At 45.1% G+C, this 24,263-nt stretch overlaps 1 protein-coding gene across 7 annotated transcripts in view; it reads right to left on the reverse strand.

The window, feature by feature from the left end:
- The window catches only part of CSMD2 (CUB and Sushi multiple domains 2), a 602,428-nt gene that overhangs the window by 230,194 nt on the left and 347,971 nt on the right, over positions 1-24,263 (reverse strand). For 6 of the 7 annotated variants that reach the window (XM_086716389.1, XM_086716388.1, XM_086716391.1 and 3 more), the window contains exon 13: positions 21,258-21,440. The exons of the other annotated variant lie outside the window; for it this stretch is intronic. In XM_086716389.1, the coding sequence (XP_086572515.1) occupies positions 21,258-21,440 (183 nt within the window). The remainder of the gene's footprint in view (positions 1-21,257; positions 21,441-24,263) is intronic. 7 annotated transcript variants of the gene reach the window in all.

A 24,263-nucleotide genomic window follows, 5' to 3' on the forward strand; every position in this document is an offset into this window, starting at 1 on the left:
GTGAGGAATCTTAACCCAACAAGGCCAACGATCTTGAAGACAAGGGGAAAAATCATGAGCCCTGCCTACCAGGAGAACCACACCAGAGTGGACTGGAGGCAAAGAGAAGTGCTATGGTTTCAGAGGGAAGACCATCACGGAAGCATGTGCACAAATGGGTTTGTTGCACAGGAGAATTTAATGAACATCATCTGAGTCCCCCACCCCCACTCCATCACTCTGTCACATTATTCTTTCTTCTTTATACCCTTTTTTCTGGGTTGCCATCTTGCAAAGCTCCAGGGGCACCATTTTGGCCAGATATATATGGTAGCTTTACCTATCACTCTCTAAAATTATCTTGTTTACTCGTTTATGGTCCATCCCTCCCTCTCCCCAACACATGCACATATGCTCCATGACAGTAGAAATCTTGTCTGTTTGATGCCTCTGGGTCCCTAATGCCTCCCACTGTGCATGGTGCACTCATGGTGGGTGCTCAGTCAATACTTGCTGAATGAATCAATGAGTATAGTTGACCCCTGAACAGCACAGGTTTGAACTACACACATCCACTTACATGTCAAAGATTTTTTTTGGATAAATACAGCACAGTACTGTAAATGTATTTTCTATTCCTTATGACTTTCTTAATAACATTTGCTTTTCTCTAGCTTACTTTATTGTAAGGATACAATATATAATACACATACCATACAAAATATGTGTTAATCAACTGTTTATGTTATCGGTAAGGCTTTTGGTCAGCAGTTGGCTATTAGTAGTTCAGTTTTTAAGGAGTTAAAAGTTATATGTGGATTTTTTTGACTGTACAGGGTTTGGGGGGCAGGTTGGTGCCCCTACCCCCATGTCATTCAAGGGTTAACTGTATTTAACGTTTGATACCATCTGAAAAGATGGGACATGAATACGTGTGCCTCACTTCCTCATTCCGTTCCAACCCCAAAACAACAGAATTGACCAAAGTCTGAAAAACAGGTAGATACCTGAGTCAGCTCTGGAAAAAATACTGTGCCATCACCCTTAATGCATTTCTCATAGACACAGTACAGATTTGTTCCTAAATAACTTAGAGTAGAAAAGAGAGTGACCCAGCCAAGTTGCTAAACAGCAAAGCCAGTAGAAACTGCTCCCAATGTCAAAGGCCATAAAAAATATATTATGCACATAACCTTCATTAAAAAAAAACACTCAAAGATGTTTTCTACACAACTGAGAGATGAATCAAAATGAAGAACTCAAATGGGGGGAAGTTATGGTTAATATAAAATGAAAAAGATTAGTAAGAAGCAAATAAAACATATAGTAAAGAATCTAAATAATTTCTATAAACACAGTTCTAAAACAGAATGCAAGCGTAACAAATATTCCTTTGAAGAGAAGATAAAAGATATCACTCCTGCCTAAACCCCAGGGTAAACACTGCAGATGACACTGATATAAAGCGTAAAGTTGGAGCAAGGAGATATGTTAATTTCCTCATCTTGCAAGAAACTCTGTTATATAGTTTCTGTGGTTAATTAGAGAAATATAGGTTAGAGCATGTTTTTAAAGATGTTAAGAGTAATTAGTAATAGACTATAAAGTATCTTATCTTGAAAATTACCAAAGGGGAAAAAGGAAAGCAGTCAATTTAGCAAAAAATGGAATTCAAAGGAAAGCAACAAGGAAGCATAAAGAGGGGAAATGTAAAGTAAATGCTAAAAAAAAAAAAGACAAGAGACAAACATTATTTATGACAGTACATGTATACAGGTTAATCTAGCCCAGTAAATTATAATCCTCATTTTGGAATAACATACGTAGCTTCCACAAAGGGACTCAGAGGTTAAAAAGAAAGGGGCCAAGACAGCTCAGACTTCACATTAGAAGAATATTAGAATTTACAAATGCCGAGGCTCCAGAAATTCCTATGTATTTGGTGGAGTGGGTCCAGAGCATCACAGGTTTAAAAAGCTCTCCAGGTGACCCTATATGTGCAACCAAACTTTCGGAAGGACTGGTGGAGGCAAATGCAAACCACGTGAATAAGGAGTTTCAATATTAAGATCAACCCCTTGGATGTTATAACATCACACCGGACTCGTGGATGATCCTTATTCTGGTCAACAGTCCTATGGCAGCTACCAAGACATATTTCTCCTTTTACCTGGAAGGAGATGAGCTTGTAAACAGACACTAATAGAACAAGGATGTGGTCTTGCAAAGCTCGGTCTTAACACCCTAAGAGACAACTCAGATTTGTTGCCAGGACAGGAAAAGGGAGCATGTATCATTCCAGAAAGGTCTAATCTCTCTCACTCTGGAAAATTATGTTTGCATGTTACATTGAAGTTTTTCCATTAAGAGAACAGAGTTTGCTTCTCAGTGTCCAAAATGAGGAAAACATGAAATGTTGTCATTGGATCTTATCACCATCAATTGTCCAGGTTAAAAGAGGCAGATAAAGTGCCTACCCAATTCGGATGTAGTTATGTTCATGGATCTTGACCTTGGATAAACCTTTAAGTCAGAGGGCTCTTACCTGGCTCAGACTTTTGAAAAATAATAAAGGTGGCAAACTCATTAACAGGTGCATGCCTAATTACTGTGTGTAATATCAGATTGTTATTTGATAGGATCTTGAGTGAAAAACGCAAGGGGCGTGTTGAAAAACCCCCTCTTGTTATCTTGTCTTTTGGTGTTGTCACTGCTGGCTTCACTGCTTTCAAAATGATAATTTAATTACTGGGGGCCTGACAAAGTAAAACAAAATCCAAAGATGATATTGAGAAGATGGATGGTGCACACATTCCAAAATGAAAATATGATAGTTATGATATGTTATGGCCCAAAGCACTGACGCAGACCAAATCAACTATTTTTAAAAAATACAAGAGTTGGAGAAAAATATACTTGTCTGAAATCAAAAGTAAATAAAGATAAAGAGGACCTGTAAAATACTCTGAGAGTGTATGTGCTACATGAAACTGTGTAGCAATGAGGAGCATAACCCTCTTTATAAGCGCCCATGGAATATTACAGAAATAGACTTTATTTTAGGCTACAAGGAAATCTACACAAACTTCCCCACAAAACAAAAGCTGTGGGGGCCACATTTTATGTTCACAGCGCAAATGAACTAGGAATCCGTAATAAAAGAACACAGAAAGATCTGTAAATCACTTGAGAATGCATAGAACCCTTTCTTAACTAAGTTTGTTAAGTTTGTTTGTTTACTTGTATTTAATTAGTTTGTATAAAGTGCAATATTCATTTCAGATGTAGAATTCAGTGATTTGTCACCTACATACATCACCCAGTTCTCATCACAAGGGCCCTCCTTAATACCTTGAGTTCAAAAAGGAACAGACTCTGTCAACACAGACTAGTTATATTAATGATGATGATATTAGGTCAAAGCTGTATTTCACAGAAAATTCATAGCCTTATTCATTATTAAATAATAGACAAATGAGTGAAATGAATGTAAGCTTAAAAGCTACAGAGAGAATAACTGAACAAGATCAAAGAAAGGAGAATACAGTTAAGATAAAAACAGAAAAAAATAACTGGAGGGAACAATAAACAGGAAACTTCTCACTGATCTACTTAAATAAAAATAGAGAGGGTATGTATACATAGAGACAGCACAGTAAAAGTAAGGAGCTAAGCCAATTATAAAAGAATAGTATCATAACATACTAATAAATTTGAATTCTTGACAAAACAAAAGGTTCTAGGATTCTGAATTACCAAAATTGTGTGAAGGGAAAAACCTGAGGAAACTGGAACATACTTAAGGAGTAGGTGGTTTCATGGCTAGAACTTTAAAATTTTAAACACACCATCATAGCTATGCTATTTAAATTAATTTTGATACAAATACTCCCACAAAATTGTATGATACACATATTCACACCCACCTACTCAAACACCAACATACACACTGTGTAAAAAGAAATCCTATATGCAAATTGCTAGCAAATTAAATTCAGTCCTAAAACAACGAAAAACACAACCTATGTAATGAGAACAACAAAACTTTACTGATGGGTAGAAAAGAAAATTAAAAAATGGAGGGGAGCCTGGGTGGCTCAGTTGGTTAAGTGTCCGACTTCGGCTCAGGTCATGATCTCAAGGTTCATGAGTTCGAGCCCCATGTTGGGCTCTGTGCTGACAGCTCAGAGCCTAGAGCCTGCTTCGGATTCTGTGTCTCTCTCGCTCTATGCCCCTCCCCTGCTTGCTCGCTCGCTCTCTCTCTCTCTCTCTCTCTCCCCCTCAAAAATAAATAAACATTAAAAAAATTAAAAAACAATGGGAGACAAACTATTGACCTGTTATTTTGGATGAAGAGTTCATATAATTAAAATGACAATTATCCTCAAATCATTGTATAAACTGAACATAATTCCAGGTGTGACTCACACCAATTTTTTTTCTTCCAGAACTTAGAACAATTGTAATACACAAGTGAAAAGAGCCAACCTCCTCTTAAAGTATGAGGTGTTAGTGGGCATTCCAAAATCGTCATATGTCTTAACTCACTAACCTTCATAACAACCCTTTGAGGTGGATACTACTTTCAAGTTTTACAGATGTAGAAGCTGAGTGCAGGTGTTCCGGTCACACAGCATGTGGGTAATGGGCTGGGATGCGAACCCAGTCAAACCAGTTCCAGAGCCCAAGCTCTCAGCCATGACACCTGCTTTCTCCCAGTGTAAGGAGGCTTTGCCAACTCAGACATAAAGCTTCAATAGTAAAATCTGTATTGTATTAGCTTCAGATGAGAGATCAATGGAGCCGGAAAAGAAAAGTTCAGAAACAGACACAGACACCTAAAAATTTAGTATATGACAAAGGGGGCTTTTCAAACTGGGAGGACAAAGGCGGACTGACCAATTAAGGAGGCTTGGACAAATGGCTAACCAGTTGTGGAAAAATTAGATTCGTGCCTCGCTCTATGTACTACAGAAGTACTAGACAAAAAAAAAAAAAAAAAAAAAAAAAAGGAATATTTGTGTCATCTCAGAGGTGGGGAAGGATTTTCTTAGCATTACACCAAAGTTAGAAATCATAAGGGAAATGACATTTTTAATGACAGAAATGAAACACTTTGGGACTTTAAAAATCACCATAAACAAAGCTAAATACTGAGGAGCAAATGGAGAGGAAATAGTTGGAGGTTATTACAGTTAAATATTTACTATGTTTACCATATAAAGTACTACAACTCAATAAAAAGATAAACACTCAAAATAGAAATATGGGCCAAGGAAATTAAGAGGCCACTAACGGAAGAATAAAGCTGGTCAACAGAGATGCTGCAAATGTACAATATGACTAGAAAACAGAAACGTCAAATGACAGAGCTATCAAATTGGCAGAGGAAAGACAGACAGCATGGAACTTTGCAAGAGAATGGAGAGAAGCTGGCAGGGCAGATGGAGACCAAGCAGCCAAGGTAGGAGGAAAAACAGGAGAGTGGTTTCCAGAAGGAGGGAGGGGCTATCCATTCTGAAATACAGCTGAGCATCTGTGTACGATGAGTGCTGAAAGCGACCCCTGTGTTTTAGCCACACAAGGCTCATCATCGACCTTGGTGAGAGCTGTCCCCAGGTGTGGGGTGCACAGAGGTCAGAATGGGCAGGTGACAAGGGAGCAGGAGGTGAGGAATGGACACAGCAGGGAAGACATGCTGTCAGAGAAGTCTGGGTGTAAAGGACAGCATTAGAGAACCAGCAAGGTGATCTCTACTTTTAAGTTAAGAGAGACACGGGGCAGTTTAACTGGCGACGGGAGGACTTGGCAGACAGGGAGAGCTGGAGAGACAGAACAAGGGGGACAGATTATATATAAGGCAAAGGTTCCCGAGAAGGTGTGAGGTGAAGAAGACTCTATAGCAAGATTTTTGGAACAGTCCATTAAGCACTGGTTGTAAAAGTGATGTCGTCGGGGCGCCTGGGTGGCGCAGTCGGTTAAGCGTCCGGCTTCAGCCAGGTCACGATCTCGCGGTCCGTGAGTTCGAGCCCCGCGTCAGGCTCTGGGCTGATGGCTCGGAGCCTGGAGCCTGTTTCTGATTCTGTGTCTCCCTCTCTCTCTGCCCCTCCCCCGTTTATGCTCTGTCTCTCTCTGTCCCAAAAATAAATAAAAACGTTGAAAAAAAAAATTAAAAAAAAAATAAAAGTGATGTCGTCGTGAAAGGGATATTGAGTTGGATTCCAAAAAAAAAAAAAAAAAAAAGAAAAAGAAAAAAAGAAAAAAAAGGAAGAGAATGGAAAGTATCTGAGTGCCCTGTAAATGTTAAAAGTAAGAACTGTGGTGAATCGTCTGTTTCAATTGTGTGTGTGTGAGTGTGCACCAAATTGCATTTCTTACTGTGAGCTCAAAGGTGTTCAAAGTTCCCTGATTCAAAGCCTAAATGGGATGTATAATCTATAGGGGGCCTGGTTTTGGATGGGAGAGAGGAGCTAACATTTCCGTTATAAAAGGTGGGAGGGTGAGAAGGATGAGAAGGAGTATAATCTACAGGCTCGGTGTCTTTGCTATTTGCAAGTTGAGGAACATTGCCTGCCCATGAGGGGGGTGTCAAGGTCATTCTCTAGGGCAAGGTGAGGGCAGGAGCTGCTCAGGGGCTTGAGGGGAGTGGCAAGTGTTTGGGACAGCTTCCACGGAGAAGAGAACCGCAGGCTGACTGGAGAAGCGCAAATGGATGTTGGCTGAGCACTGCTGTAGGTCTGAGACTGGCGCCCATGAACCCGCAGCAGTGTCAGTTTGCCTGGTCGGGCGATTTTCTCCATCAGTGCTCGCCCAAGCAGGAGACGCCCAATCAGGTTGCTCTTGTTTCACTGTGTGTCCTTGGACCAGTAAATTGAGGCAGCTCTGCTGATTGATGCCATAGCTGAGCTGGAAGCAGAGGCTTCACAAAACCACCCTTGAATTTCTTGTGCCTCCTGCTCCGAAGCTCAGCATAATGTTAATATTCATCGGAGTTACCCTAACATCATCTCTGGTGCTGGAGCCTGTAGAAAGTTATTTAACTTTGTTGGGCCTGAGGAACTTGTTCTCAAGGTCTTGTGCAGGAGGAGTGAGGCAGGGCTCACCCTTATCATAAACAAGATTAAGTTAAGGTGTGGGTTCTCTGTGCGGACAATACTGAGGATGCCTTATAGAAACTCACACCTTCCAAAAGGAGCAATGGAGATAAGCCGGCAATGTTGGCCACATACTTCCTGAGCACATAGTGTGCCCTCTTAAATTCATACTGGATGTAATCCAATCCAGAGGCCATGGATTGTGCTCATGCTTTTGTGTTCCTTTTTTCTTTCTTTTTTTTTTTTTTTTGGCCCAATCCCCACCTCCCAGGCAGGCAAGATTGGGGCGCTGGCGCCCTGAGTTAGATGAGCAGGGCCTTCCACAGAGCTGATCCCACCCTAATTCCTGAAGAATGTCCATTCTGTCCTCCATCTCACACACTTGGGTTTCCCACCTCTGGCTATGACCACCCCTTTGCCAACACTGGAAAGCTCTCCCCCTCTACTTGACATTCGTAATTTGGAACACGAAGGGATGGATTTCAGAGTTGTCTTCTCCTATCTTGCATTCTCTCTAGGGCACCCCAGCCCACATCTTAGATGTGACTCTTAGATGTATGCCCCCAGGACAGACCACTCTTCTGATCCCCAGACCTCTATATCCTGTGGTCTTTGCAATGTTTCCACCCAGCCTGAGTATCCACGGAGCACCTGCTGTGTATCAAACATTGCTCTGGGTTTGGGTTGGCAACCAACAAGGCAGGTAAGCAAGCCCGCAGTGTTCATGAAATCTACATTGTAATGGAACGTAAGCCCGGGCAAAGGGAAAAAAATGAATGCAGTGAGGGGGGAGGTCTACTTTCAATGAGGAGGTCTGAGACAGCCTGTCTGAGGAGGCAGTCTCGGAGATGTGGCCTGATGACAAGAAGACAGCCATCCTAGGGGAAGATCACTGCAGATGGAGGGGGTACATATGAGGGGGGGGGGAGCACCGTGGCAGAAGCAAAGTGAACCACAGAGCTACCAGGAACGTGAGATGAGATGAAGAGGATGGCCAAGGTCTTTCAGACCACGAGAAGGAGTTAGGCTTTTGTCACAGCAGATTAAACTAAATACATCCAATACTGAACTCCAAAGCCTTTTTTCCCAAACCTGGTTCCCCTAGATTCTAGGGTCTGGAATGTTCGCTGGTGTCAGCAAATGTTTCAGCCCTGCCAGTACTCAGTTATAGGTTTTCCTCTTCTCATTGCCCAGCCACTCAGCTTTATGCCATTGCCTCCCAAGTAAACTCCAGAAGCCCAGGCCCTCCTGCATGCGGCAGACTGGGTAGGGAACTGTCTGACGAACGTGTCTGCTGGGGATCCCAATGGCGTCTCAAATGCATATCCAAAATTGAACTCTTTATCTGTTTTCCTAAGCCTCCCTCATTCCTTATCTCCATGAATGACAACACCCAGTTACCTAAGCAAGATATAGCAACTTCTTCTTCCACACTCCCATATTCCATCAGCAACTAACTTCAGTTGATTCTATCTCTTCAATATCTCTTGTACTTGTCACATCCCCATCATGCCACTATTAAAGTCAAGGTGCTCTTCCTGCTGCACTGGACTACCTGGTTTCCTAGCTTTAAAGCTCACTTCCCTTGAGTCCATCCTCTGTATTGGCTCCTGAGTGAATTTCATAAATCATAAATTCTCATGATGTTACATCCTTTCCTGGACCTCTTTAAATACTCCCTATTACACAGAGGATAAAACCCAAACTCCTCAAAAGGAAACAAAAGACCTCCAAAGACCCAAGGCCCTCCCACTCCCCCACTGCACCCGACATTCCAGCCGTATTAGACTACTCACAGCCCTGCAGTATGCAAGGCTAACTTCATGTCTTTCCCAGCTATTTTCCCTTTCTAAAATGTCTTTCCTCCTGTCCACTTGCAAGACTCTGTTAAGCATCACTTCTACTGAGTGCTGTGGGTCCCTCCTACCTTTCACCCATCCTTCCTAGCTATAGTCAGAGAGTCCTGTACACCAGGACTGTACATAGAGTTCTGTACATAGAACCTGTACACCACCTGTACACCACCACCTGTACACCAGGTTCATCTCACTCAGTGCCTGCTCTGGCTTCACCCTATCTTCTTGAGCTTCTCCCTTCTGCCATGAGAACAGATGCCCTCTGTACAGACTGGTCCTTCAGCCTGGGTCTCAGGATGAGAGGCTCTGTAGAGCCCAGCCAAGCCCCACAGAGCCATGACTGACCTATAGCCCTCATGGGACGTGAACGAGAAATGAATGTCTGTTGTTTCAGTTCCACTGAGATTTTTGCACTGTTGATACCATAGCAAAAATTGACTAATACACCATGAAAAGGGATATGAAGAACTCAGAAAGTGAAGGGCTGCCTTTTGGATAAGGTGGTTAGAGAGGGCTTCTCTGGGGAGGGGACAGTTAACAGGTGATAAGAAGGACGCAGCCATCTGAGGAACATTCCAATATGGGAGAGCTGCACTTGCAGCTTACCCCTTCCACTGGGGTAGAAGGAATTTAGAGTACCTGAGGATATGAAAGGGGGGCAGTGAGTCTGGGCAGAGGAAGTGAGAGGGTGGGTGGCATGGGATGAGGGGAGAGGTAAGAAGGGGTCAATCACATCGTGCTTCATAGACCTTTGGCTCAGAGATCACCCTCAGCATCCAAAACGTTCAGCTGAGAACCAATCCTTCTCTTGGCATAAAGTTTGTTGGGTCGTGGTTAGAGTAGCCACAAATACTTTGCCCAAATTGGACCACTTTTGAGAATGAAAGATGGTACTACTAATAATTACTTTAGGACACAGATATAAACTGGGATTGTCCCAAGCAGATATGAACGTGTGGTCACCCCAATCGTGGTACTTTTATTCCCTTCCACAAAAGTACTCTTTATCTTGAGGGGGTAGCTTTTGCCTTAAGCTCCTCATTCACAATCCAATCCCCTCTTGGAGCTGGAGTCTTAAAGTGAAGCTCGCTGGTGAGGTTCTGACCATTGCTAAATTCTTGCCTCCCCTTACTAGACTTGCTCCCCCATCCCCTGCCTAGAGGTTGGCTAGGTTCTTGGCACAAACTGACAATGCCGCTCCTGGCCACTCTTGTTCAACTCTTGGAATAACCCATTGCCAGGGTTTTTACCTTGCAGCCATGACTGCTTTTTGCCACACCTCAGGAACAATGCCTACCCAAACCATTCCTGGTGCTAAGCATAGCTTTTAGACCCTATTAAAAGCCAAGCTCTGAACTAGGGTCCTATGTACTCCTTAGCTGCTGGCTGAGGACTCCTGTCACAGGCTCCCAGGATAGGTCTAGAACCTTATGGAACAAAGCATGAAGAAAATCTCTGCTCTGCACTCCTGGGAAGAAGCTGAGTCTATATTCTTGGGGCTCAGCTTTTATCTTGAAAACAGATCATACATTATTTGGAAAATATACATAGCCAAGCTAAGCCACCACCCCCAAATTGGAACAAATGTGAATCCTGAAAAATTTCAGTTTGCCTGTTATTTTTCACTTACTAGTTGTATACCTTTTTTGGGAGATGGCATTGGGGGACTACTGTACTTCACTGACATTGTTTCCACACGTATAAAAATTGGACTAGTAACTTTTACATCACACCTGTGTTGTGAAGTAGAAGTTACGCTTCTGAAGGCACTGAGTGCGGCACCATGCCTGGGCACGTGGGAGGTATAAAATCAATTTTTGTTGAATTTGAAATACGAGGCACTTCCTACTTCTGCTGCTGATGGGTATGTCTCCACACATGCTCCTGTTCAGCACATCTCCAAGTCTCAACCAGCCTACTGAGGCAGCAGGAGAGATGCCTCCCCACCCCTCCCCTTGCATAGCCCATTGCTCAACAAAGCAAGACTCCAGACCAAGGTTTGCTCTCTGGTCCTCAGTCCCTCTTCTCCTCAGTGAGGGAGTGAGCTTCAAGCCCTGGCTCTTGAGCCAGCATCTGTGAAAACAGCCCCTCCTCAGGGAAACTCTGTGTTTCCTCCATAGTTCTCTTAGTCAAACATGGGCGAGCACAGTGGAGAAGGCATGGTCATGGTCTGCAACGAGGCCACAGGAACACACTTAGCATAGACGTCACTTGGGAAATTTTACAGAGAAAAGAGCCTGTTAGCTATGCTCCCACAGGTGAAAGCTGAAGTGAGGGTGGCATAGAGACCCCATTCCACTGTAAGCAGGGGTCACGGTCCAGGATTAGACCTCTAAAGCTTGATCAGTTTTCCCAGCCTCATTTTACCCAAGTAGCTATAGGTATGGTCCCAGGATACCTTGGAGTAGGACTCTTAGCTGTAGGAATCTAGCACTCAGACTGGGCCCTATACTAAACTGTGTTTGCAGTCTGGTTCTGGACAGATTCTTGAGTTGGACAGGGCTGAAGTGTCGCCTGTGCTATGATCCTCCAAGGAATCTTCTGAGAATCTTTCAATTGGGATATGTTTTTCTTCCTATACATTCTGGGGGCACTTTGTGGCCATGTCTATTATTGTAATGATTCAAACGCTGCTTTATAATACAAGTATGTACTTATCACATTCGCTAGACTGTGAGCTCTTCGAGAGCAAGAGCCATGCTAGAATCATGCCTGTTACTCTCCCAGTGTGAGCACAATGCCCAGTGTGCAGCAGGCACGCCCATTCACGTTTTGCTGCCTTCCAACGAAACGAGAGGCAGGCAGTGGCAGCATCAAGTTGGAATGTCAGAGTACTGGACTCTGCATCCCATTCCTCACTGGGTATCAACATGGAGGCCAACATTTCTTGGATCCCAGGAGGTTACCACCGTCACAATGACCGAGTTATGGCAGACTCGGCCTGGTGAGACTCACAGCAATGACATATGACCACATATATCATAGCTCCAGGTCTCAAGGGGCTGCCATCTAGACAGGGGACCACACCCCTCAGCAAGAATGCAAAACTCCCCTGCAAACAACTGGCACACAGTGCATGTTCCATGTTAGTGGCTCACAAATCTGACCTAGCAGCTGGATCTCCTAGGAAGGTTTTAGAACTACAATGCCTGGGCCCCATCCCAGTCCTACTGAATCAGAATTTCTGGGAATGAAGATTCTGTATTTTAAAAAGCCTATGAGTGATTCTAATGATTGGCTACATTTGGGCCCATTTTAGACTGCGCAGGGCCACCAAAGACACCTCCTTCACCCATAAAATATCTGCCTATTTAAAAATAAAGCGATAGTAAGTAATGTTTGTGACCCACACTGGCCTGTTCGGGAGTGTTGACTTTACTTCCTTGAACATGCTGGCGGCTCCTTTGCAAGCCATCCCTTTATCCAGTCTTTGCCTGATCACACCCTGCTCAGTCAGGTCTGCTGATGACCTTCATTCCATGGGCTCAGTTCTTACAGCCAGGTCCTGAGCCCAGGCCCAGACCTGCCTCACGGTCAAGGGAAGTCTTATGCCCTCAAGCCAGTGGGGTGAAGTCTGAGTGGGCCTGTGAGGAATCCAACCCAGCCATATGCCCAGTAGTTTGAGGACCCTCCTCTCTGTCACATCCATTCCATGTGTGCCCCAGCCTCGGGACTGGGATTCTGCTCTGGTTCTTGGTTTCCTCTCCAGGCCTTTTCTAATCCTGCAGCTTCTGGTTGGGGCAGGGATGCCCTGAAGGGGTAGAGCTTCTTCTCCTGGGTGAAGACTTGATTCAACCTAGAAGCTGCCTTCCTCCACTAGTATCTGCCTATTTAGAAGTAAAGGTAAAAAGCAATGTATGACCCACACTGGGCTGTAGGGCAAGTGTTGACTTTACTTCCTAGAACATTCTGATAGGAAACGCTGGCAGCCACTTTTATGAGCCATCCCTTCATCCAGGGTCAGTTTTCCCAGCCCTGGCTTCCCTCCACCCTGGCTTACCCTCCCCATGCTGCCCCTGTGGTGCTGAAATGCTTCACAGCCATGACTGTAGTGTCCCTTCCCCAGTGCAGGAGCAGACACAGATCCTCCCTGCCTCCCACCCCACCAGGACATTGTCCAAGGAAATGACTCTTCTGGGTTACTGGAGGCCCTCTACAGAGCAGGTGCCCTACCTCCCACCCCAACTCTGCAGAGCACTAACACAGTGAGACCACAAGTCTTCAGTGTCCAGGTTCTTGAGGACTGGGTAACAGAAGAAGGTGGCCCCAGAAGCTTACATGCTGGTTTTGAATTTCTAGGAATTGGCCTGAAATACAAATTTGGGCCAAAGCAATCCCCAGGTTTCCTGCTCCTCTCCTGGGGCCACCTGTGGGTTATCGAGGCCTTTAAGGCAGCCTAGAGAACTGAGCAGAACATTACATCAGCAGAGGATGTTCACACAGCTCTTGTTACAGCCCCATGCCCCGGATCACAAGCAGTGCCCAGGAATATTATCCCCCGCACGGAGGCTGATGCTTTCAAACCTCAGCTGATCCCGATTCCGGCTCCAAACATTTGAGAAAGGCAATTTCCGAAGACCCTAGCTACTGCAATCATATTTTCTGGGCCGAAGGAAAGGATATTTGAAATTGTTCTTGTCCTGGAAAAATCTGGGAGTATATATTTACAGGAAAAGCCAGGATTCAGTCACAGAGAGGAGGGGGAAAAGGGACAGGCTTCACCTGTGCACAGGGCATTGAGGTTGGAGTGGGAGGAGAGTGAATAAAGTACCTGCCTATTTAAAAATAAGGGTAGCAAGTGATGTATGTGACCTATATGAAGAAAACCCACAAAGCTGTTATATTTAGAGAAATGTAAGTAGATGAACAAAGAGAGTGACATGCCAGGTTTCCGGATGGGGAGGCTGTGTATTATAAAAATGTCTATTTTCCTCCAGTTAATTTATGGTTTAATAGGAGTGCACATACAAAATCCCAATAGGATTTTTTTTTACTCTGACAAAATGATTCTAAAATTAATCTTGAACAACAAACAGATGAGAATAACAATGAATACTTCTGAAAGAAAAAATAATTAAGGGAGGAAGGAGGAGTTTTCGGCACTGCCAGATATTAGAACATATTATAAAACAACAATTAAAATTATTCAATGCCGGGGCCGAGATAGAAATAGAGCAGCAGGACAAAGCGTGTCTCAAGAAACAGACTTAACTACATGTGAGGATTCAGTGTGCGATAAAACAATTCATTTCCCTCGAATCAAAAGGGAAACGAATTGCTTAATGCATCGTGTTGGAAAACTGCTTAATAGTTTGGACCATACGTTATACATTCCTCTAAATAAACTCCAGATGGATTAACAAATTATATTTTTAAAAAAATCAAATTACTGACAAATAACCAAAAATAGGACAGACCGCTTCTCAGATCCGTGGCAGAATGATAACTCTGTCAGCTTTGAAAAGAGATCACAAATATTGAGGGTTTGTCTATATAAAACAAATGCACAATGCAAAATAGGAAAAAAAATAAAATGAAATGAAATAAAATAAAGGAGTGGGGGAAACAAGAGATTGGGAAAACACATGTATCAAATACCGCAAAGAGTTTCTACCCACAGTATAGGAAGAGTACCTTCAAATTGGGAAGGAAAACACCAACACAACACCGTTGTGGCCACATGTCAGTACAGACAGTTGCTACACAGGGACTACAAACACCAAGTGCTCCTGTCCCCTCGAGACAGGAATGGACCCAGGCTGGCTGGAGGGAAGCCAGGACTGGCATCTCTGTCGAGGTTCCTGTGACAGAAATCCTGATGCCACTTTCATATCCCTTGGCCCAGCAGGGACATGCCTCTGGCCCATGGGTACCCAGCGGTCTCTCTCCAGATGCTACTCCCATGGACCCACACCTTCCTTCTTCCACTCACATCCGTTTGGCAGCGGTCAACCCCTTTAGGAAGCACCCAAAGCAAGGACCCAGATGGGGGGTGCATGCATGTAGGCACATGTGTGCATCAATGAATCCATTGAACACCCCCTGCTGCATAGGCCCGACCCCCATGGCTTCTCTCAGAACCCAGTGCTGCCCCCCTGGATGTTCCTGTTCCAACAGGAGAACCACTCTGCCCTCCCATCCTTTAGACCCCACTGTTCTAACAGCGATGACTTCTCTACGCTCCATGAGAAGGCGGGCTGTTGCTCCCCCGTTCAGCACCCGCTACGATATCTGCCGCATCACAGGCACTCAGCCAATAGGTGTTAAATAAAAGAATGAATCTTTGTGGGGCAGATCCTAAATGTGTCTGTATCACCAATGCTTTCCAAATGAAAAACTAAATTTTGAACCACAAGAGCCCACTTTAATTTACATAATTATGTCTATCTCTACATCAGAGCGAGCTCTGTGATTCATCAGAGCGAGCTGTGTCCGATTCATCTCTGGATTTGTAGCACTTATCATGACATTTGGCACTTTAGAGAAGTCGACCAGGGATATATTCAACTTATACTTATTAAATTAGCAATTTTTTAAAAGGTCACGCAAATAACTTGAGGTCTGGTGATGTAGATAAAGGTTGCAAGCAATACGTCATACGACCTACATGAAGAAGACCACCAAGTTGTTGTATCTAGAAAAGTGAAAGCACATGAACATGAAAGACAGAGATGTCATGTTTCTGGGTGGGAAGGCAGCATATTATATGAATCTTATTCTTCATCACATAACTTTTGTTACTGGCATTAGGAACTGGAACAACAATTTGGGGGAGCAATGTAAGAGTGTACGTCAAGAGTCATAAAAGTGTTCATGCTCTGGCCTGATAACCTCACTCCTGGAAATCTAACCTAAGGAAACAGTTCAAGAGAAAAAAGAAGAAAGCCATGTGCATGAAGATGTTCATCACAGCTTTATGTAAAGTAACTGAATGTAACTGTTTGACTAAGTCATGGCCCCCTTCACTAAACAGAATATTCCACAGATGCTCTAAGAACGAAAAGTATGAAAGACATGCAACAACGTGATAAGACCCACAACACGATGTGAACTTTAAAGCACAGAATGTGAGATATGTTCACTTCGACGAAAACCACACAAAATATGTGTGTGCAGCAGCAAGGATAGAACAAAAATGGCCAAGTCTGAAATTAGTTTTGGTTTAAGGAAGTAACATTAAGAGTGTTTTACTTGTTTAAATCTTTAAATTTATTTAAGCTTTTTAAATACTAGAATATACCACAAGCCTGTGCTGAGTATTGATCCTTGAGCTCCAGATACTTCCTGGACGAGTTCTGGCACAGTATACAGGGCACGGCACTAAGAGATTATCCCTTCAACCCCATCCCCAGATGAGCCAGATCATTCCCAGAGGCCCCCCAGGTTCCAATTTGACCAGGAACAGCCATATCCTCTTATGCAGCTTACTCTGTATACAGTCGGTGCTCAATATATCAAAGATGGATGGATAAATGGATGGGTAGAAGGAATGAGAAAAAGTGAAGATTAGGGAAAGGCTTGGGCGCCAGTATATTGCATATTGGTATACAACATTCATACAGTTCCAACAAGGGCCGTGGGTCCAGCCTTCACGAATTTTTTTTTTTAATGCTTGTTAATCTCTGAAACTGCATGGGAGGGATTCAGCCAACAGTTTGCCTGTGTGCTCTGGGCCTAGTATTTTTGTCCTAAGGCTTCTTTGTCCTTCCTGCTGCAGGTGAGCCCTTGGATTCTGCAAATCCAGAGCAGTGGAGAGAGGATGGGGTTTGGAGTAGGAACCCTGCTCTGTCAATTAACACTTCAAATTCCAGCCCAATGCTCAGTGGTTCTATGACTTCTGAGCTAGTCATCTCAATTCCTTGAACTTTGTTTTCATCGGTAAAATGAGAGAGTAAATATTCCAAAGCTGTAGGGAAGATTTTCTATCTTCCCAATGACATAAAACATTTGATATTGCCATCCTCCTTTACCCCCAGGTTTCTCACCATGATAATCCTATAGACTTTAATCATAGCCTCATTTAAAATGCTAAAACACAGATTTCCTCATATTTAGAATTCAATAAGTCCAGGGTATCTTAGACTTGGGGTTCTCAATCTTGGGTGGTTTTTGCCTCAGGGGATATTTGGCCATGTCCAAGAGGGAGACATTTTGGTTGTCACAACTGGCAGCGGGAGGGCTGTGTGTGCCACTGTCTTCTCGTGGGTACAGGACATGGATGTTGCTAAAACAATGCACAAGACTGCCCCTCCACCGCCAAAAGAATGATCTGGTCCAAAATGTCAATAGTGCTGAGGTTGCGAATTCAGATGACCCTCTGACCCCGTCCACTCCTTTGTCCAGATGTGTGTGTATGTGTGTGTGTCCAGCGTGGGGGAGGGTGGGGGTCTTAGTGGGACAAACTCAGGGGAATAGGGACAGGAGGGTCGTACTAACAGACCATTTCCTGAAGCGTACCTGTGTGGAACACCCTCCTTTACCTGTCAACTCTTCAAGGCCCAGCTTAAGCCCTGGTTCCTCTGTGACATTTTCTTTGGGTGCCCAAGGACCCATTTCTCCTCCCCTTGGTCTCTCAGGGTTTGGCTGCTGATTCACAACTTACACCGTATCCATCCCAGTAGGCCCTGCCTTCCCATTTCACACATACGCTACATACATTAGGAACTGAGCAATTAGGATTCACACCTTCCTTGAGTGGTTTACAAAATGGCGTAAGAAAGCCTGCATTTGTGCAGTCTTGGCATATCTCTGGTGAAGCCTGTTTTGAAACTTCTTCTGCAAGTGGCTGCTAATGGACTGATAATTGGTTTCCTGCCTTCCTTATGAAGTGTGAAGCATTCTGCTAGCCTGTCAACAAAGCATCAAATATCGTGCACCACCATCAGAGTTATTTGTCTCTTCCTTCCCATTGTATCTCTTGTGGTGGAAGAATAACCGGGTGCAGTTGTGTGGAGAAGGTTCCCGATTCTTTTGCAAGGAACGGGGTGAGATGGGCAGGGCTCTGGGAGAGTGAAGACACTGTGCAGCCTGGCCAGAGTGTTCTCACCAGGACACCAGCTTGAGCACATTTTCTAGGCAGGGGCCGAACAGCTCCGAATCCACTATGCGGTGCTGAGACAGGATGGGCGCTCAGTAAATATTTTCAGATGGGTGGAAAGTGGTACTACCTCCAACTGATTCTGAGCGGCAATCCCTGGAGATGGGAATTAACCAAGGAGGAAGAGAGTAACAGGAGAGAAGCTGGTTCCATCTTTTCTTTCAAAATGCTTTTCATTGTGAGAAACATCATCTTCTTTAAAACCTAGATGAAAAAGACCATCTATTGAGCACCTACTACTGCGAGGGCAGCTCAAACGCCAATGGAATGATTCTGAAGTCTCTGCTTGCTACAGAAAATGTTTCGAAACATGAAGGAAAGAGTGTGTATGGTCTCAGCAGGGCAATTCCCTAGTAAAGAGCTGTTTTGAAGAAAATGTTTCAAGAGAAGAACAAGGCACCACTTTGCATTTCTTTGGACAATTGTTCACAGAAATCTGAACCATCAAACTCTTTCTCCAATCTCCTTCTAAATGCTAAGAAGGAAAGGAGGGTTTGTCTGCTAAATATTGTACTAATATTTATTGTGACAACGCATGGTGAAATTTAGGGTGTTTACGCTGACTTTTGCTAGAGGTGCTTTCGTACGTACATTTCATCACTACATTATACGATTCAGAGACTGTATGATTTGATATTTTTAGAGATGCTTCTAGATCACACACTATGACACGTTTGATCTAAGGTCAGGAGTGGAGCCCCAGTTTAACATGTCCCTCAATCAAAGTACATGACCCGCTCTGTCAGTGACCCACTTTTCGGAAGTGGTTTCCAAGCATTCATTGTGGGCAGTGAGGACTGACTGTTTGTGCCATAGTCATCTTGTTCCAGAGATACGATCAGAGAGAGGTATGGAATTTGGGGAGCCAGAACAGAGTGCTACCACACTGGGTGGATTAGTAAACCAAAACCAGAGAGAAGATGCCCTGGCTATAGTCATGATGCTGAGCCAGGACTGAGAAACAAGTCTCCAGAGTTTGAATCCAAAGCCATCTCTGTGCACTGGGGCTTCTTAGTGCCATCTCTCACTACCAGTTAGACTGTGAGCAACCTGAGGGCAAAGCCCGCCACCTGTGGAAGTGTCAGTTTAGGGGCTGGGGACTCAGTGGAGAGCTGACAGACGGCGCTCCTTTGACTTCATGGAATAGGAACGCGACCTTGCTGTGTGGTGCAAAAAGGCATGGGGGTCAGCTGGCTCTCTCCAGCCTCCTTCATGAAGCCAGCATCCCTGAGACTCAAGCTGTGTTCTGTTACACCCAAATGACCAGAAAAACCTGAGCAATGGGAGTGCCTTGGGGATGCCAACCCCCTACATCCCAGAACCATCCAGAGGAAGAAATACCATGCTTGCCCCCCAGAGTGTCTCTTTCACAGTTCTCATCAATAAGCCTCAGGCTCCTCTTCCTTACTTGAAACCACAGAATGTACGGCTCCACATGTGCCAGGTTGGCTCTGCCCTTGTTCCTTCTCAGCTGTTTGTAAGCAATGCCCAGCTCACTGGAGGCTGCCTGCCTCATTCCTGGAAATGAAGGGCCTGCTGACAAGCACTTCATGACCCTTTGCTCTTACTGAAGGTTCTAGAAAGATTTCCTAAAGCTCCTCCTAAGGGCCAAAGAGTCCAGTAAATTCTTGGAGGACTTGAGTGACAGCCTTCAGGTAGTGGTCTGCTACCCGCATCTCTCAGCTTGCGAGGCAGGAAATTTTATCCTGTCCTAAGACGCCAGCTGGCTCTGCTACCCACTTCATTCTACTGGCTCTCTGCTCCAGAGGCCTGACCCTCTTCCACTTGTCCTTGCCTTGTTTCATCTAATGGATTTCAGAGATAAAGCCCCCACAACGCCTGGGGCTCCCACAGTCTGTACCTTTGCCGTCTGCCTCCAGAGGCAGGTTGCTTGCCTCCAACCTGCTGGGTAGAGCCCTGCTCCGTCCACCCACTCTGGCCTCATTCCCGCTGGTCCTGGGCTGTTCTGTCGCAGGCTCCCCTGCCTCTCCTGGCCCCAGTCCCTCTGGTTCCCAGTGTGCTATGAGGCCAACACCGTTGGGCACTATATTCTAACCACATCCAGCCACAGAGATGGGCAGATTTCATGCAATTTTATTTTTTTGCAACAAGGGTGTATCCAAGGGTGATTTGATGTATATCTAAGAGCAATTTGTTCTTTAAACCTCTTCAAGAATTTCCACACAAACTCACAAGTCATCACAAATGCTCTGTCAAAACAAAGTGATTTTTCTGTTTGAAAAGGTATGACCCAAACTCACCGACTCATACACCAAAGTCTCAGTCCTAACTGACGTTCCCTCATAACCCCCAGGTTATTCTCTCCCCCAGCCCCGGGCGGGGTGGAGGGCGGTGCAGTCTAGTATGTGTAGCACCTGGAGACCCAGAGCAGCCCACTGCAGTGGGAGAAATGATCAGAGGGTCAGGCTTCCGCCCTCCCCTGCAAGAAGCAGATGGAAAGAGACGGAGAAGGTGGGGTGGCGAAGCTTGGGAGAAGAAGACGTGGTAGCCCAGAGAAGAGTGAGCCTTTGATTTCTCAACAGAGACCAAGCGGGCTCCGCTCTTTGCTGTATACATCCCCTCACACTTGCCAATCCCACCAGGCCCAGGACCTAAAGTACAATTTGTGCCAGAAGGTAAGGTCATACCTTCCCAGAGGAAGAAAAAAGGGCCTCCTTGTTATCTCCATTGGATGGGCACTCCAAAGGATCAACAATCTAAAGACAGCTTGATTACCCATCCCTCCCTAAATCCAATCCAAGAGGAAGCAATTTGAGGAAAGCTTCTCATATCCTGGCAAGGCTGTGGTTTCCCACAGTACGCAGAGGCCGGTACAGAGTTGACAGTCTTACAAACTTGCCCGCCCCTTCCACCCTGGTTTGATTGTATGGTGTCACTGGCGGCAACAAGAGTGAGGAGCAAATGTCTGGCTCAGAGCCTGGTGGGCCAAGCCCCAGTGGCCTCTACCTTGCTCTCAAGGATCACCACGGAAGGGAAGACGATGTTGAAGAAGGCCCCCAAATGTCAAGATCGATCATTCTCGGTGCCACAGTCTACGTTACTGCCAGAAAGGAGGACCCAACCAGCAACGCTGGGAGGAAAAGAAACCAACCAGAAGCTGTTGTTATGACCCGCAAGGTTCCCAAGGATGGGGCCCTGGAATTAGCTGGGAAACGGGGCCCCCTGCCTCTTGATGAAGACCCCAAAGCGGCCTCCTCCCCTCTCACTTACACACGCAGCCTGGCTTCTTAGCCGACCACTGGTTATTCTTTTGGCACGTGATTGCCTTCTGCCCCACCAGCTCAAAGGCAGGCTGGCACTCAAACTTGAGTGTGTCACCGTGGCGGAACCGGGAGCCTTCCCTTCGGCCGTAGGCAGGGATGCCAGGATCGCCACAGCTGCCCTGCTCGATCTCTGAAAGACAGGAAGAAGAGAAAACAGACACGAAAGGTGACTTCCGACCTCTCTTGGAGCCAGAGGCCCACGTTACATGCTCTGCTGTACCTCTGCCAGGAGTCAGTGCTCAGAGTGGCACAGGCAGGACCTTTCATGAGAAATCTTGCCTTGCCCTGTTTAAAACTGCATCCTGGGCCTGTTGGCCATCTGGATGCCTTCTTTAGAGAAGTGTCTATTCATGTTTTCTGCCCATTTCTTCACTGGGTTATTTGTTTTTCGGGTGTGGAGTTTGGTGAGCTCTTTATAGATTTTGGATACTAGCCCTTTGTCCGATATGTCATTTGCAAATATCTTTTCCCATTCCGTTGGTTGCCTTTTAGTTTTGTTGGTTGTTTCCTTTGCTGTGCAGAAGCTTTTTATCTTCATAAGGTCCCAGTAGTTCATTTTTGCTTTTAATTCCCTTGCCTTTGGGGATGTATCAAGTAAGAAATTGCTACAGCTGAGGTCAGAGAGGTCTTTTCCTGCTTTCCCCTCTAGGGTTTTGATGGTTTCCTGTCTCAACGTCGCTCCTCATCAGGGAAATACAAATCAAAACCACACTCAGGTATCACCTCACGCCAGTCAGAGTGGCCAAAATAAACAAATCAGGAGACTATAGATGCTGGAGAGGATGTGGAGAAATGGGAACCCTCTTGCACTGTTGGTGGGAATGCAAATTGGTGCAGCCACTCTGGAAAACAGTGTGGAGGTTCCTCAAAAAATTAAAAATAGACCTACCTTATGACCCAGCAATAGCACTGTTAGGAATTTACCCAAGGGATACAGGAGTACTGATGCATAGGGGCACTTGTACCCCAATGTTTATAGCAGCACTCTCAACAATAGCCAAATTATGGAAAGAGCTTAAATGTCCATCAACTGATGAATGGATAAAGAAATTGTGGTTTATATACACAATGGAGTACTACGTGGCAATGAGAAAGAATGAAATATGGCCCTTTGTAGCAACGTGGATGGAACTGGAGAGTGTTATGCTAAGTGAAATAAGCCATACAGAGAAAGACAGATACCATATGTTTTCACTCTTATGTGGATCCTGAGAAACTTAACAGAAACCCATGGAGGAGGGGAAGGAAAAAAAAAAAAAAAAAGAGGTTAGAGTGGGAGAGAGCCAAAGCATAAGAGACTCTTAAAAACTGAGAACAAACTGAGGGTTGATGGGGGGTGGGAGGGAGGGGAGGGTGGGTGATGGGTATTGAGGAGGGCACCTTTTGGGATGAGCACTGGGTGTTGTATGGAAACCAATTTCACAATAAATTTCATATATTGAAAAAAAAAATAAAATGCCAGCAAAATTTTAGAACAAAAAAAAAAAAAAAAAAAAAAACTGCATCCCGGGAGCGCCCAGGGGGCTCAGTCAGGTAAGTGTCTGACTCTTGATTTCACAGTTTGTGGGTTCAAGCTCCACATTGGGCTCCACGCTGACACCGTGGAGCCTGCTTAGGATTCTTTCTCTCCCCCTCTCTTCACCCCTCCCCCACTAAAACTCCCACTCTCTGAAAATAAATAAACAAACTTAAAAAAAAAAAAAAAAACTGCATCTTGGGATGAATGTGCCTTCCAGCTGACAAATGCCAGAGACTCTGTGTCCACACAGAGAATACTAGGTGCTTGGATATTTTCATTCGGTGAAGGTGGGTCTACATTCTTTATGAGATACCTGTCTTGGAGCTAACAGATCTCAGTCTGGAGCTTACTGAACTTGACTCCGCGCTCAGATGACTAGATAGACCTTCAGCTCAGCCCATTCCTGAGCAGCAAAGACAAGCATGAAATGAGAAGGCTTTACTGGCTGCCATTCCCCAAACCAGAGATTAAGTGAGAATCAATATTCGCTGCCTTCTGACATGGAAGCACTTTCCCGAATTTTTTTTTAATTCAATTGGAGATGGTGCAGGTAAAATGGAACAAATGACTAAGAATGCCTTTAAAGTTCATTGGATTCCACGGTGGTGAGTCACACACCAAGTGGGTTCCCTGAGACAGCTCGGGGGGGGGGGGGGCGGGAGGATGTGCGGGCACGGTGGGGCATGATGGGCTGGCCGCCTTACAGGACAGTTAGACCCTGGAGACTTCAGGAAAGGAGTATGTCCTGGCCAAGTCCCTGGAGCTTCCTCCGGAACCCTGTGCTTGGTGCTGTGAGAGATGGAGTGGAAAGGAGGGGTGAAGAGGATGGAGGGGAGGAAGGAGAAGAGGAGGAGGAGCTGTTCCCAGGGAGGAAGGCATCTTGCAGGAAAGACAGGGAGTTATGGACAAAGGGACAGATAGCGAGGTGAGGGTGGTAGGGGCCTGTGATTTGGAAGAGAGGCCACTGGAGTAACCAGGGAAGTTTGTTGGACACCTTCCCAGGATCGTCAGGCCAAAGGAACCCTGCCTTTGCCGTAGACACCATTATGAGCCATGGAGCCAGAGTCCCTGAAGTTGCTGTGCGTGACCTATCAGGGATGACTCTCCAAAAATTTTCTTAGCACAACTGGTGGGTTTCTGTGGGCTGATCAGGCTAGCCCCATGCACTGCCTTATATGGACAGGCTCTTGACTGTCACATTCATATTACCCCGAAAACTAGGGCTTCCAGATCTCTGCTGAGAGTTGGCAGAACAAAGCATTCTTTGGCTAGAATCGTGTGTGTGCGTGTGTGTGTGTGTGTGTGTGCGTGTGTGTAGGCATCCGGAAGGAGCACTTAACTCAAATTTAGAGGGTGAGGCTGGAAACGCAGTGTGGGGAGTGAGACACTAAACTTTAGCACAAAATTTTAGGGGGCAACAAAAAAACCCCTCAG

Source organism: Puma concolor, chromosome C1 (genome assembly GCF_028749965.1).
Source record: "Puma concolor isolate L17-30 chromosome C1, mPumCon1.1.hap2, whole genome shotgun sequence".
Taxonomy (NCBI): domain Eukaryota; kingdom Metazoa; phylum Chordata; class Mammalia; order Carnivora; family Felidae; genus Puma; species Puma concolor.